The sequence below is a fragment of the Falco biarmicus genome, chromosome 14 (assembly GCF_023638135.1).
Source record: "Falco biarmicus isolate bFalBia1 chromosome 14, bFalBia1.pri, whole genome shotgun sequence".
Lineage (NCBI taxonomy): Eukaryota > Metazoa > Chordata > Aves > Falconiformes > Falconidae > Falco > Falco biarmicus.
Window position 1 is genome coordinate 6,466,318 of NC_079301.1, and position 13,998 is coordinate 6,480,315.

Here is a 13,998-nt window from a genome sequence, read left to right on the forward strand (position 1 = left end):
AAATAGTTATATCCCTTTTGCTTGTGACCTGTCATGTATTTACCTTAAATGTTTTTGTCTTCCTATTAAAAGCAATCTCTGAATATTAGAGTATTTTTACTTACAGTTCAGTTTGAGTTTTAACTCTGCTGCTTGGATTAACTAAAAAATGTGTGTATTACTGCCATGTAATTGGCTGCTTTCCTATTTCTGCTTATTTTTAAATGGATGTCTTTGCAGCGTGACAGAATAACAAGCTTCAGAAAATCAGCAGTGAAAAAAGAGAAACCTCTCATTCAGCATCCTATTGACTCTCAGCCTTCTATAAGTGAAATCCCACTTGCCCAGGCACTTGTTGATGAGCGTTGCATGAACTTATCAGAAAAAGAAGTTATGGATCTGTTTGAAAAAATGATGGTAAGATGATGTGCTACACTATATTTGAAAATAACTATTATATACTAAATGCCAACATGAAAACAAATTAAGACACTGTAAAATAATTTTGGAAGTATGAACTATAGCATAGGCCTGACAAATCTGTTTAAATTGGCACATAAAGAATTGAGTAACTCATAGAACACTAGTATTATGTAAGTTTAAATTACTTGGTCTACTTCTACAAACAAAAAAAAGCAGAAAATAAAAATATTAAACTGTTGACTGCTTCTTTAAGATAAACTCTGTTGAGCTTAGTTGCAGTAGTTAGATACTGCTGATGGACAGGTTTTAATAAACTTAAGTAAATACCTTTGGAAAATAATAATTTTCATTACAAAAATCTTAATGTATGGAAAGCTGATTTTTTTTTTGTATGGTCTTGAATATTTTCTGTCTTAGGATCACTTGTCAAGGTTTGCGATTCTACTTGCAAGCAAGTTTTTCTATTAGTAGTAAAGAAACAAACTTTTGAAGTAGCTGTGTATTAATCCTGCTGTGCACATTGTTGGTGGGTGAAGTATCAGGAAATGCAGCTGAGTATTGTTAGAAATACTGTTTTCTGTGTCATTCCTTAAAATTCCATGCAGTCAGTATGGCCTAAGAACCGTCCTGTTTCATTGTGTAGCTTTAGTCTGCTCACTGAAGTTGTGAATCTCTTTTGAAAGATCGGATAAGTGTTAATCTAAGTTTGCTTGATTTGCTTGTTAGGTGAAGGGATTAATTTTTAACTTTTTGAAGTGTAATGTTTGAAACAGATGATAGGTCTGTCTTCCAGAGAGGAGTAATTTTTTTGAAAAAGCTGTTAGTAAGTTATTACAGTAACATTTACTGGTTTTAGTAGCTACTGTGAATTTACTTTGACTTCTAATGGCAAGAGTAGTCATGATTTGTAATGACTACATGTTGCATTTAGTCAGTTACTAAGTTGAAACAGGCATTTATATTTTTTGGGTTTTTTTAATTAATCTAGCATAATATTTGGAATTTTAGGTTTGTTTTCAAATACATCAGAACACATTCGCATCTACGCCTGCCACAAGCTAATAAAGTATGTAATAACAGGCTTCTGATTGAATAGTGCAATAATAGTGTCCGTTCTGATAAGATTTTTACAAAGAACACAGGAAGTTCACAAGAATTTTTGGCTTTATCCTCTAGTTTTATTTCTTGAGCCAGATTTCACTAATGGTAACTACTCGATGTATATATGATTTTGGCTAAGTCTTGAAAACAGGAAACACTTGCAGTGACAGAATTAAATGAGAAAATTGGGTAGCTCAGAATCAAACAAAAGCTGATAAGCTGGAGAAAATCACCTCTGTTTGTTTAAAAATGAGCCGTTTGTTTAAGAAAAGGAGTATAAAAATAGCAAAGACTAATAAAATCCATGAAATAGAATCTTGATGTTGTGTGGTCTGTTTCTTTACAGGAGGACATGAATCTAAATGAAGAACGTAAAGCTCCTTTAAGAGATAAAGACTTGACCACAAAACGTGAAATGGTTGTCCAGTACATTTCTGCAACTGCCAAATCTGTAAGTAGTCACTTCTCCAAGACAGATGAAAGTAAGAAGCTTAGCTTTGTGAGCATCAAGCTTGAAATTTAGAAAATTTTTTTGTCCGGATTCATCTTCTAGGAGTAGCAGGAAAAAAAGTAATAAATATGTACTCAATAATACACTTCTAAATGCTTGGAGCTTCATCTGAAGGGTTAATTGGTATTTCAGCTGTCAGGCAATGTGAAAACTTGATGCTTTCTTCTAAACTATAAAAATTTGCAAATCCAATGATGTAGAGTAATGGGTGGAACCTGAGCATATTTCTGTGCAATTAATCTAGACATTTTTGGTACCTACCAAAAGTTATTGGAAAAGACAGCATGACTATATGGTTCAATTAATGACATGCATACTAGATGTACAATTTGCAGTGTTAGAAGCGGGGAATCAAAATACTGAAAGTATTTAAAATTGAAGTAAAGTCAGTATTTTAGCTTAATTTGGGTGTGTTGAGTACTGTAGCTGGCTTGAAGACTGGGTTAAATAGTCTGCTAAGAAATGTTCTGAAGGCAGATAAAATGATTCCTTTAGTGAAAAAATGGTCTTAAAATGAGTTTAAAATTATATTTTGAGTAGAAATATAGAGGCCTTTCATTCATGTTGATCATTCCCTGCACTTACATTGGTTGATTACACTTAGTTGCTGGATCCTTCAAGCAGAATTGTTGAAGTCTGTCTGTTCTGGGGTGCCAGAAATACAGGAGAATGACTGGATGCCCCAGCTTTTGTTGGGATGGAGAAACACAGTTTCAAATAGTGAAGAGGTGCCACTTATTTCCTGCATTGCGACTATTAGTAGTAATTAGTTATAAAATACAACAGTAATGTTTGTGTTAGAACTTGGCTATAGCCAATATAGTTCTCATGTAAAAGGAGAATATGCCACAAAAACTCGTGAATGTTGGATTGGATTAAACATTACATGTGTGTGTATATATATATATAAAAATACAGTGTTAAGATTTCACTAGAAATAGGTTTTGTCCCGCTCTGTGCCACTGTGTATAAAGAATTTTAAAGAAGCTAGTAGTGAATTCTGAGGAATTGAATGTATTGCAGTTTTAGGGAGAAATGGTGGTAGGGCTAACTTTGTGTATCCAAGGGGCAGTAGTATGCTTCAAGTGATAAAATTTGCTATCAGCATAGTTCTTCAATAAAATGCGTATAATTTTATTTGGAAATTAGGTTGAATGTCATTTTTCCCCCCACACTTATTGTGTGCACTATAAGGTTACTGCAAATGAAGACTATGTGTGGAAAAATTGTTCAAGTACATAATGGCAGCACTGCTAGAAGTTCTGCAGAGCTGAGTCTGAGTGCTGAATACAGATAGTGTTAAATAATAATCTCTTTCTTAGTGAAATAAACCAGCAAATAAGATTATGTTGGTGTCTGCCTAATGAAACTATAAGCATGGACTTCTGCATCTGACTTGTCTTTCTTTTAACCTTCAGAATCAGCTCTGCAGAGTTAGATTTCACAAAATTAAAATTACAGTGACATGCAATTATTAAACGCAAATGCTTTGCATTAAACATTATAAACTTTAGTGGAAGGAAGAAGTTGTATTATGATGTGATTTACATTTCTGAGAGAAGTGATGTTCCTGCATGAGTTCATCTTAAACAAAATCCACAGTTGTTTAGTCTGTCCTGGAAAGAATCCAGTGCTTAAAGCATAGTGTAGCTAAACATCAACTTATTGGAGAATTATTCAAAGCTTAGGCAGTGAATATTATGAAATTTCCTGTTAATATACTTTGCCTAGACTATCATTGGGAACGATTGATAATGTGTTGTAAGTTTTTTTATCTTCACTTGATGATCAATGTTAAATGTCTGATTTCTCTTAGTAAGCAAAAATAATTTATTGAAGTAGTAGAAACTTTCACAGTGGAAGTAGTTGCAGTTCTTTCCCAAAAAGTAATTGGACAGCAGTGATCTCTCATGTATGCTGGTACGGAAATGTAGCTGCCTAAGGTAGCATAATCTTGCAGCTGAGTAAGGAAAGCATGGCTACCATTGCATGTCTAACTGCTAAAAAATTTAACAGATTGCGTTACTGCCACCATATGCGCTGTAGCATGGGCAACTTAACAGAACTGGGGATATGTTTGCCAAAATGTACTAAAATATAAAGATAAATAAAAAAAATCCTGAAATGTCCTCATACATGGATGTGCGCTTTAAACTTCAGTTGGCGCCAGCATGGATGTTTTATACATATGCAAAATATTTTTCCTAATGAAAAAAGGGCTCATATCAAAGCTTGTGTGCTTCAGTAAGTCCTTCTTGCAATTGCATCACAGCATTTGAATGGAATAATTTCAGGTTGTTCAGAAATGATGCTTCTGTAGCGTGTTACCCTAAATTAGCTTTTAAATAGATAGCATCCTAAGCAATTTAAAAAATATATAATGTGGTCAATTTTAAAATGTTGATTGGGACTTTGCAATAAAGCAAAGCCTCATTTTCATTGTTAATTTTGTCTTCTGTTTGGTTAAACTACTATTCTGTGTAGTTGAATTCAAGCCTTAACCAATTCTTACTGCATCATGAATTGTCAGGCTTTCTTTTCTTCAGGCCATCTTCAGGATTGTCTTCTATGAAAATGCTGATGGCATTCAAAATGATTTTTCTTAAAATGTATTACCTTCTTCTTTGGTCATAGATAATTGTTCAAATCTTTTCCTCTTTTATACTGGAAATCCTTGGGCCTTTTATTCTGCTCAGAGCTCACGAAACACACTTAACAGTTGATGTCACTTTTCTTCTGGTTCATTTAATGTTTGTTTTAGTTAGACTTGAGCTCTCTCCTCTCATTTAAAAACACTGCTCTTGTTTGCTGATCCTATCTTAACCAAATTATTTTTAAATTTGGTGCTTCATTTTCTCTGCCTTGTGTGCCATCTGCAGTGTGTTGACCATGCTTTTCTGAAACACTGTACTGTCTTCAGAGTTCTGAGAAAGAAACCTTGATTTTTCAATCGGTGAGAAGCAGCTTTCCTTTTCCTTGGGGGATGGAGGAAGTACAGAAGCCAACAGGATGCATGTTTTTATGTAAAGTGATTAATTGTGCTTCCAATTCCTTCTCTCACTTGAAGAGAAAGATTGACCATGGAAAATGGGGAAATGGTGAAGGCTCAGAATTCCGTTTCAGAACAGAACTTAGTGACATCTCATGCCATATTGTACAAGTCGAACATTGGCGAGAGAAGGCGGCAGTAAATTAGGAAAAGAGATTGTCTGGTGGTGACGGTCCCATCTTGTACTTCTAGAGGAAGCTTGATCAGGAAGAGGGCAGAAGGGGTGGTTGTGAAAGACTTGCAGGGACTTCTGTCTTCTGAAAGGCTTCCTGGAAAAGTAGTGGAAGAGATAAGGGTAGAAAATGAAGAAGGTGCAGGCTGAACATATACAACCAAATTCAGATCATGGAACAAAATCATACTGTCTCAAGCTCTTAATCAGATGAAAGTAGTTATTCAAGAAACTGGCAGCTATCAGATTACAGCAAAGAGCTGACGATGAAAGGCCTACAAATATTCAAGCCAAAGTCCATAGTCCTGGTGTTCGCAGGAACATGGTCATTTGTGCAAAGTGGTAGAACAGGGCAGAGAGTGCTGCCTTACTGCAGAGTTTCTTCTGTCTAAAGTCAAATTCTGGGTCATGAATATGCAGAGATGCTGTTCTATGGTAAAGAAGACAAGATGTCACTCTGAAAATCACTGTTTAATTATCCATGTAATTAAAAGCATCCATACTGAGCAGTTGAAGAAAAATGCCGCATGAGATGTTCTGAAATGCAAGTTAGATTTATAACTGTAGGCTATGTTTTTTATTACAAAAACTTTATTAAATTCAGTGATGACATCATCTAGATAGATGAAAAGCTTCATAACAAATGAAGTTGTTACATGTACAAGGAAGTCAGTATGCCATTAGTTTTTAATGTAGCTTTCTTGGTGTCGTTTATAAAATAACTGACCTGATAATTTTAACAAACTGGCATATCTTAATCTTTCAAGATACCAAGCCAGGTATTTAGTTATTTTTTTGTAATTGTGTAAAATACTGATGGTTCAGCAGTGGAATATAAGAATTGAAAGTTATTTCTCGTACAGTAGAAATGCTTTCCTGTTGAGAAGCTGTAACTCTTAAACAGTTTGATAAAGTAATAAAATAATGTAACTACTACTAATGAATAAACACTGAAAAATTTGTGTGATGCTACATCCTACTAAGTACTTTGCTGTGTTTATTTATGTATTATTATTATCTTTTTTACACAATAACCTCTCTTGGCTGACAACTGCATGCAGATAGTCGGAAGTAAAGTTCCGGTGAGTATGAACATGATAGTTTTGTTTTTTCTTATGAATACACTTCCAGTTTTAAAATTAGGCTGGACTATTCTTACTTTTTGTTTTGGATTTAAAAGGTCAGCGTCCATAACTGAATCCTTGTTTTATCAAAATAATTATCAACTACCTCAGTCATAGTTATCTTACAGTATAAGATCATTGATTGCATATTTGAGGGATCTGTTTTCAAGTTTCCAGGAATCTATGTCCGTATACTTCAGACTTGCTAGGAACTCATCTGTTCATTGTGAGCAACAAATAGAATATAGGGTTGTCTTGCTTTTTATTGAAGGCAATCACTCAAATCTTTAAATTTACAGTGTTTGTCTTCATTCTGTTTAGACATGGATTTTTTTCATGTCTTAATTGTTAGTATTTATAGTTGTGGATATGTCAGCTGCTGGGTATCAGTGTGAGAATGAGATTAATGTAGAGGATTCAGAAGGTCAATAAGCATAAGATGAGATCACTCACAGCATAACATGTCTAATTAATTGCTCAACTACATTTTATGTTGTCATGATTGAAATTTGCCATTTTTTATAAAAAAAATATTTGAGACTTAGGTCATATTCAGTACTTATATTTTGTCATAAAAATAATAAAGAACAACCTATGTCTTAAAACTGTAATCACTACTTCAAGATGTACTTAGGTATATAAGGATATAGTGCATAGGGATAAAGAAATTGCTGTTGGCTTTGTTTTATTTAGTGGTCTTTAAACAGACTTCTGCCTGTATTCACCAGTACTTTTAAATTTTGTACGCAGTACTGGTTCTTAAAGCTATTTGAGAAAATACGTAAGCACAGGGAAGGTATTTAAATAAAGTATTTGTTTTCTGAGGGGAGAGATCATGAATTCTCCAGTTTGGTGCATTAAAACCAGTTTCAAATAATTCCTGCTGCCATCTAATTTCTTTATGATACGAATTAGCCTGAACAGCTGCATTGTGCAGAGATGATTTTATAGAGAAAGCTGGTATATGCACTATGGGTAGTGGAGAAACTCTGTAATAACTGTTTTCTTCCCCATGCATTTTAATTCAGGGTCTGATGGAGATCAAGCATAGTTATGCATTACAGGCATGTTTTTGCACAGATAACTTGCAAAATAGTAAAATAAGAAATGCTGCTCTTACAGTATGGCTTCTGCATATTACTGCTTGAAGAATGCATGCATCTTGGTGTGCTTCTTCTCAGTGTATGTTTCCATAGGATTTATCCTTTGGGAGTTGATTGGATTTGGCGGCATCTGTGGTTACTTTCCTGAAGATCTGTAGATGTACTGTGGTTAGGGAGGAGAAGAATTATGGTACTGTTGGCTTGTAGTGACTCTTGCAGAGAAGAGGCTTGCCTGTTAATGGGGAGTTTAGAGCTTTAACTTACTTGAGTTTTACTTGTGATATGAAGTACTGGTGCCCACTTCTCTATTTTAGCTGCCTGCAAAGTAACCTTTCCTTGCCTTTATAGATAGTGATAATTGCATTGAAATGGCAGCTACACATCTTGTTTTTATCTGTAAAGCATTAATGTAGCTGTCTAAAGTAGGATTAGCTTTTTAGTTCTGTTTTTAATGGGTTGAATTAATGAGTTTGGCTAATATCTACAGGGTGAAGTGGATACAAATTGTTTAGACTTCCAATTTGTAGTCCAGGAGCTGATAGTGTTTCCTCATAGGCTGAAGAAGGATACTGCTTTTCCAAGTCACGTGTGCAACAACTAGAGTATACGTAGTTTAAAAAAATCATTGAAAATGCTTTTATTGCTTTCCTAAAAACAAAGGAAAAAACCACCACATCATCCAAACAACTTGTCTTATCTAACTTTGTTATTATACTCTAATTAAAATATACCAGTTTCCTTCCTTATGATAGAAACAGAATTGTATTAATAGAGTGTGCAAAAACTCTTCAGTTAGTCATTAGTGAGGGAAAAAGTACCTGCTAATGAGGTGTGAGTTGTCTGGTGCCTCAAAGAGGAGTAGTTTGTGCAGGTTTCCTGATCTTGTGTATTAACTGTTACAGCCAATCCATTTGGTTCAGGTGTGCTCCACAGTTCTTTACCGAGTAGGTATTCTATCTGCTTATTTCCCCATGGAGGGTAAAATGCCTTTGCTTGCCTATTTTCTTAGATACTGGTTCTCAAGGTCGTTTACACACCTCTCTCTGGTGGCGCATCTGAGTAGTATAAAGCTGGACATTTGCCGAGTAAGGTACTGGGCGAGGAATTTCTTTGTCCAGCTAACAACTTTCAAATCACCTGGAGTCAAAGTGGAGTAAGATAAACTGAAATCTCTAAAATATTTAATTGTTGCTTGGTTTTCTGAATATTTTTTTAAAAAAGAAGTTGGGTAGAGAGAAAACTGTGCTTAAGTTTGTTTTTCACTGTATCTTGCGTTGTAGGGTGTCTGTCCTGTCTCTCTGTCACTGTTGTTCTTAAACCCTGAAATGTGTCCTACACACAGATTTGAATTGATTGGATTTATCTCCTTTATGGGAAAGCAAACTGGGTTTTCTTTTATATACTTGAGTTTTTTCCAGAGATTTTTAGGATTTCCCTTAAGCTTAGATTTTCACTAAAAAGTCATTGCTTCTAACTTCATCAAAGAAGGATTTTTAAATGTGTGGTCCAGGCTCTCATTTGAGTTGTAGTGAGTAAATAATTCTATGCCTTAATTGTTATACTGTGAAGGTGAGTGATCATAAATTAATTTCTAAGATTTTTGATCTTAAGCATTTATTTGATCTCTGAAAGTTCTGGTGTGGGATCTAACCCTCAGAGTTTCTTTGTACTTGGCTTTTACCTTAGTCTTATTAGATGTTCTCACGTAAAGCGTATCTTTCACTGAGACCTTGTATCTCAAAGTAAATAATAAACGTATATATTAAAATCTTATCCATGCAAAGGCATAGCATGGTATTCCAAACAATCTGTCTTTGTACAGGGAAAGAAAAGAGTGCTACAACCAGGTGCTATTTCCAGTTAGCATGGCTGTATGTAAGAGTGAGTTAAGACTGAGCAGTTGATTGTAGAAGAGAACAGAAAGTCATCCTGTTAAACTGAGAACTCTCTGGCCTGAACTGGAGTATTTGGGTGAAAGTTTTTGAGAACGGATTTTTATGAGACATCTTTAGTGACGGTGTGTTTTGAAGAGGCAGAGGAAGAAAGGAAGGGGAGATGATTCTTTATTGCTATGCAGTTAAAGATGCTTAGTCATAGAAACAATGAAGTATACCTGTCCTATAAGGCATGGTAGGGAGTCTTAGGATATCATGCTGTGAATTACTCTAACTTTTCATCTATTTTAACTGTTATTGAGGGAGTCGTAAATCTTCTGAAAACAAGGGGCTAGACAGAGGAGAGGGTCCTCACTAATGTTCTTGATGTATAGAAAAAGGACACAGCAAGAGCACACCTTGGTTTAAATGTGAAAGAAATTGTAGCAAAGACCTTAAATGTTTCATCTTTTTCTGGAGCCTGCAGCAGACTACAGTGGAAGGGCTAACCCACAGGAAATAATCTTTTCGGAAAACCAAATATATTTTGTATTCTAGAGTGCATTTCAGGGTCTAGTTTAACATGTAATGACAATGTAATGAAGTTGCCATTATCTCCACAGATTTTATGGCTTCCAGGAGTGCTTCTGTTCTCTGCTTTTACTTTTAGGGTTTGGGGAAAGATTGTTGTCTGAAATGACAAAAACTCTATCCAATATTGTGTAGATGGTGTACATTAGTTACACATACAATTTTTTTTTTGCTTCCATTCAATGCAATAAATGGCATAAAGCTGTTCCTGTTTTCCAGTTTTTTACCTTATGGTCTTTCAGAGTGATGATCTTTCTGAACTATGGTGATTTTTAATATATATGCTAATATACATACCTCATTTGAAGTCAGTTCATACTCTTATAAAGATAACCTCACCTATTTTTAATTCTTTTTCCTTTGGTGGAAGAGCATCTCTTAGTTTAGGAAGTTGATCATGACAAATTGTAGTTCCTTCAGTATCCTATTTACTTTGTCTGTCTTGGTCCTTTGATGTGTAACTGGCATGTGTGGTCCAGCCAAAGGTGCTACGCGTGTCAGCAAGAATTATCTTCACAGTTGACATGGTCCAGAGGACACTGTTGTCTTAATGAATTCACAATCTGTGTCAGGTTTTTGTTTTGTCGAGGCGAGGACAACCAATCTGAAGGTATATTGTGAACATTTACTTAGTTCTGTTATGTGCATTAATATGGAATGTACGTAGGTCAAATTCGTTAACTTAAATGTAGACAAGTCATTTTGTCACAGTCATACTTAGTGTCATGTTTGGAAAATGAATGGTAAGAATTTGAAAAGAACAAACCAGAAACTTCATAAGAAGGGTAGCTTTTTAAAAGTGAGACAAATAGAAGATTACAGTAGTCAGAGAAGTTCCTGATATAATTAAACCCAAATACTTAAAAATCCTGTTCTAGGTCAGGCACTTCTTCATAGTGCCTTTAACCCATGACATCTTTATCAGGTTCCCTTCAACAGACCGTTTAGAGCTAAGGAGTTTTACGAACTGCATATTAATCATAACCACTCTTCTGAGATAAGCCTCCTGTTCTGCAACTTGTCAGAGCTGTACAAAAGATTAGTTGCACCCTTCGGCAAAATGTTTTGTGTATTGTTTACAGGTTTGAATACTACAGCTCTAAAAACTGACTATTGGATATTATAATACTGAAATACCTTGTAGTTAGTTCTTCATTATAAAGTTTTATAGTTAGTTATATAGTCAGGTGTTCTTAGTTATACAGGGAAAACAGTGATTTTTAAAACTCACATGGAAATACTGGTGTTAAGTGTTGTCATCGAAATGCTACTATGATCAGTATAACATCAGGCAGCATTTTGTCTTCTGTGATAGGGTGGACTGAAAAACAGCAAACATGAATGCACACTGTCCTCGCAAGAATATATTCATGAATTGCGATCTGGCATTTCAGAGGAAAAGCTTCTTAATTGTCTAGAATCTTTGAGAGTGTCTCTAACCAGTAATCCAGTCAGGTAAGTAATAATTTCTGCTGTACTTTTTAAGCATGCTGTTTTTGTGAAGCAATAGAGAGTTGTGTGAGTGTTGTCGTCTGTGTCCGCCCTGCCCCCCCCAAACCAGGGTCATTAGAGTAATGCTTGTTGGTTTGGTAAAGTAGTTCTCAGCATTGGAAAAGGATGAGTGAAATGTTTGCAGCTGTCTGCACTGTCTTCTGCCTTTCACACAGGTTTTCAACAACTTGAGACTTAAAGCAGTGTCTATAGAGATGTACAAGCAGTACTGGAGACATAACTTTGCAAGTTTTATGTTTTTTTTCTTCCTTTTTCCAGCTGGGTTAACAATTTTGGGCACGAAGGCCTTGGACTTCTGTTGGATGTATTGGAAAAGCTTCTGGACAAGAAACAGTAAGGACTCGGATCATTTGAAGGGAGGGCTGGGGGACCTTGTGAAGATCGTTTGTACTTACGTTATTTTCCTCTCCCTTTGAAGGCAAGAAAGTATTGATAAGAAGAATCAACATAAACTTATTCAGTGCCTCAGAGCATTTATGAACAATAAAGTAAGAGATATTTTCAATTCAAATACTTCTAGCCTGATTGTTTATTGTTGACTTCAAGATCTCTGTAGCATGTTGAATCTCAGAAAAAGAAAGAAAGCTGGTATATCCAGTGTCTGCTGACTCTGGAAATGTAGGTCTTAAATGTAGCGTAACTTGTTGTTGAGAGTCTTGTTCATAAGCCTTTCTGAATATGCATTTTTTTTTTAGTTTTGCTTCCAAAAATCAGTAATAGTTAACAAAATAATTTGCAGACAGGGTGATAGTGTGAATTTAACGTAAGTGAATTTGGAATTATTTGCTTTTGAAATTGAAAGTAAATTATTTCTTGCTAAAATAAATTTTCAATACATAATTGTTTTTGTTAATATAATGTATTCTTCACCTGATTTTAAATTCAGTATGACTTAGTATCTTTAGCTAATAGCTACAGTTTTTAAGTTGGTAGGCAGCAGGTAAAAGATAAAACTTCAGTCTAGTTTAAGCTGTATTAAACTTGTTTCTGATATGGGTTCTTCCAGTTCACAAAGTGGAAGTATTCTTTCTAGAAGTTGGTCTGTTAAACTTGTAATTTTTCTTTATTCATAGCAAAATCTAAAGTGTTATAGTGATTAATTCTTCCCCCCACTGTAGCAAATATAACTGTGCATTAAAGTTACTTTTAGCTACTGTTACTCAGTTTAGTAAAATCTCAAAGAATAGCTTGTCTGAAGTGGGAAAAGTAAACTTAAATGGTTGCATGCTTCCCCCCTGCTATTGCTACAATTAGATCATAACTTGAAACAAATACCTGATTTACCAACTATCCTGTAGTTAATGAAAATGGAAAATAATGCTACTTTAAAATAAATGTTAATGTGTACAAGTTTATATGTACAGAAGGTAAAATAGAATAGACAATAAAAGAAGATAGTTGTTTAAAAAAGAATTTCAACCTCTGTTAGCCAGTGTGTGGAAAATACTGACTTAACCAGCACTTGTTACAATTATGGGGGAAAAAAATGAATGAATTTTTTACGCTGTTGAGGTGTTTCAGATATAGATAGCAAATAAAAATGGATTTGTCTTCTGGTGGATACCTGATTTTAGAAGTTTATGATATCTTGCTTAGGAACTGACTTTTCCTTAGGTGAAAGCCTCAAATGTAAGGTTGGAAAGACTGACTTGTGTCCCCCAGTGGTAATAGCCAGAAGGTTTTAGTAGAGTATTGCTAGACTTCATATGGGGGGGAGTCGTGTGAGGATTCCTGAGGATCTGAAGCCCAAAGGTGACTATGAGTATTCAAAGCAAATACTATCTTTTCACTGTAAACTTTTTATTTCTTTAAGTACGGATTGCAAAGGATTCTAGGAGATGAAAGAAGTCTCTTGTTGTTATCAAGAGCAATTGATCCAAAGCAACCACACATGATGACTGAAACAGTGAAAATACTTTCTGCTATCTGCATTGTTGGAGAGGAAAATATGTAAGTAAGATACCGAAACAGATTATTTTGTTTTCATGTTCATGAATTGTCAGTTTGGACACAGGTGAGAACTTGTCAATGAAACAACATAACCTGTGAAGTCTTTACTTTCTTAATGTTAAAATGAAGAGACTTTCACCTTTTTTGATACATTAATCCAATATTAATCTGCTACTGAGCCTGTGGGGGGGCTGAGGTAGGGACACGTCCCCAGAGGAGGGGAGGTGAATTTGATTAAATTTGAAAAGTGCTAATTTGACACCACATGTTAAGATCTTTCATTAGTTTTGAAGGTAATAGTATAGCAATAAATACATGTATGGATTTTTGAAAAATATCACCTTTCTGCCTAAACATAACAGATTTGACAGGGCAAAAAGCTTACGTTTATAGCTGAAGTTTTGAGTAGTTCAAGTGATAGAGTTACGTAACACATGCTCGTGGGCCTTTTTAAAACAAAGATATTTGGCACGCGTTTACTTTGAGTTATTGAGGGTCTTAGTTTACTGAAGATTAAAAATGGCAAACTTCATGTCTTCTATGCAAGAAATAGATAAAACCATTATAATTTCTGAAAAGACTATTTATTAGAACTCCTAAATATTAAAA

The 13,998-nt window shown here is 34.9% G+C and overlaps 1 protein-coding gene across 3 annotated transcripts in view; it reads left to right on the plus strand.

Annotated features, from left to right (window-relative positions):
- The window catches only part of DIAPH2 (diaphanous related formin 2), a 243,940-nt gene that overhangs the window by 21,757 nt on the left and 208,185 nt on the right, over window positions 1-13,998 (plus strand). For 2 of the 3 annotated variants that reach the window (XM_056359368.1, XM_056359370.1), the window contains 7 exons: window positions 220-396; window positions 1,850-1,954; window positions 6,297-6,317; window positions 11,243-11,382; window positions 11,698-11,772; window positions 11,858-11,927; window positions 13,253-13,389. In XM_056359368.1, the coding sequence (XP_056215343.1) occupies window positions 220-396; window positions 1,850-1,954; window positions 6,297-6,317; window positions 11,243-11,382; window positions 11,698-11,772; window positions 11,858-11,927; window positions 13,253-13,389 (725 nt within the window). The remainder of the gene's footprint in view (window positions 1-219; window positions 397-1,849; window positions 1,955-6,296; window positions 6,318-11,242; window positions 11,383-11,697; window positions 11,773-11,857; window positions 11,928-13,252; window positions 13,390-13,998) is intronic. The other variant, XM_056359369.1, reaches the window with a different exon arrangement.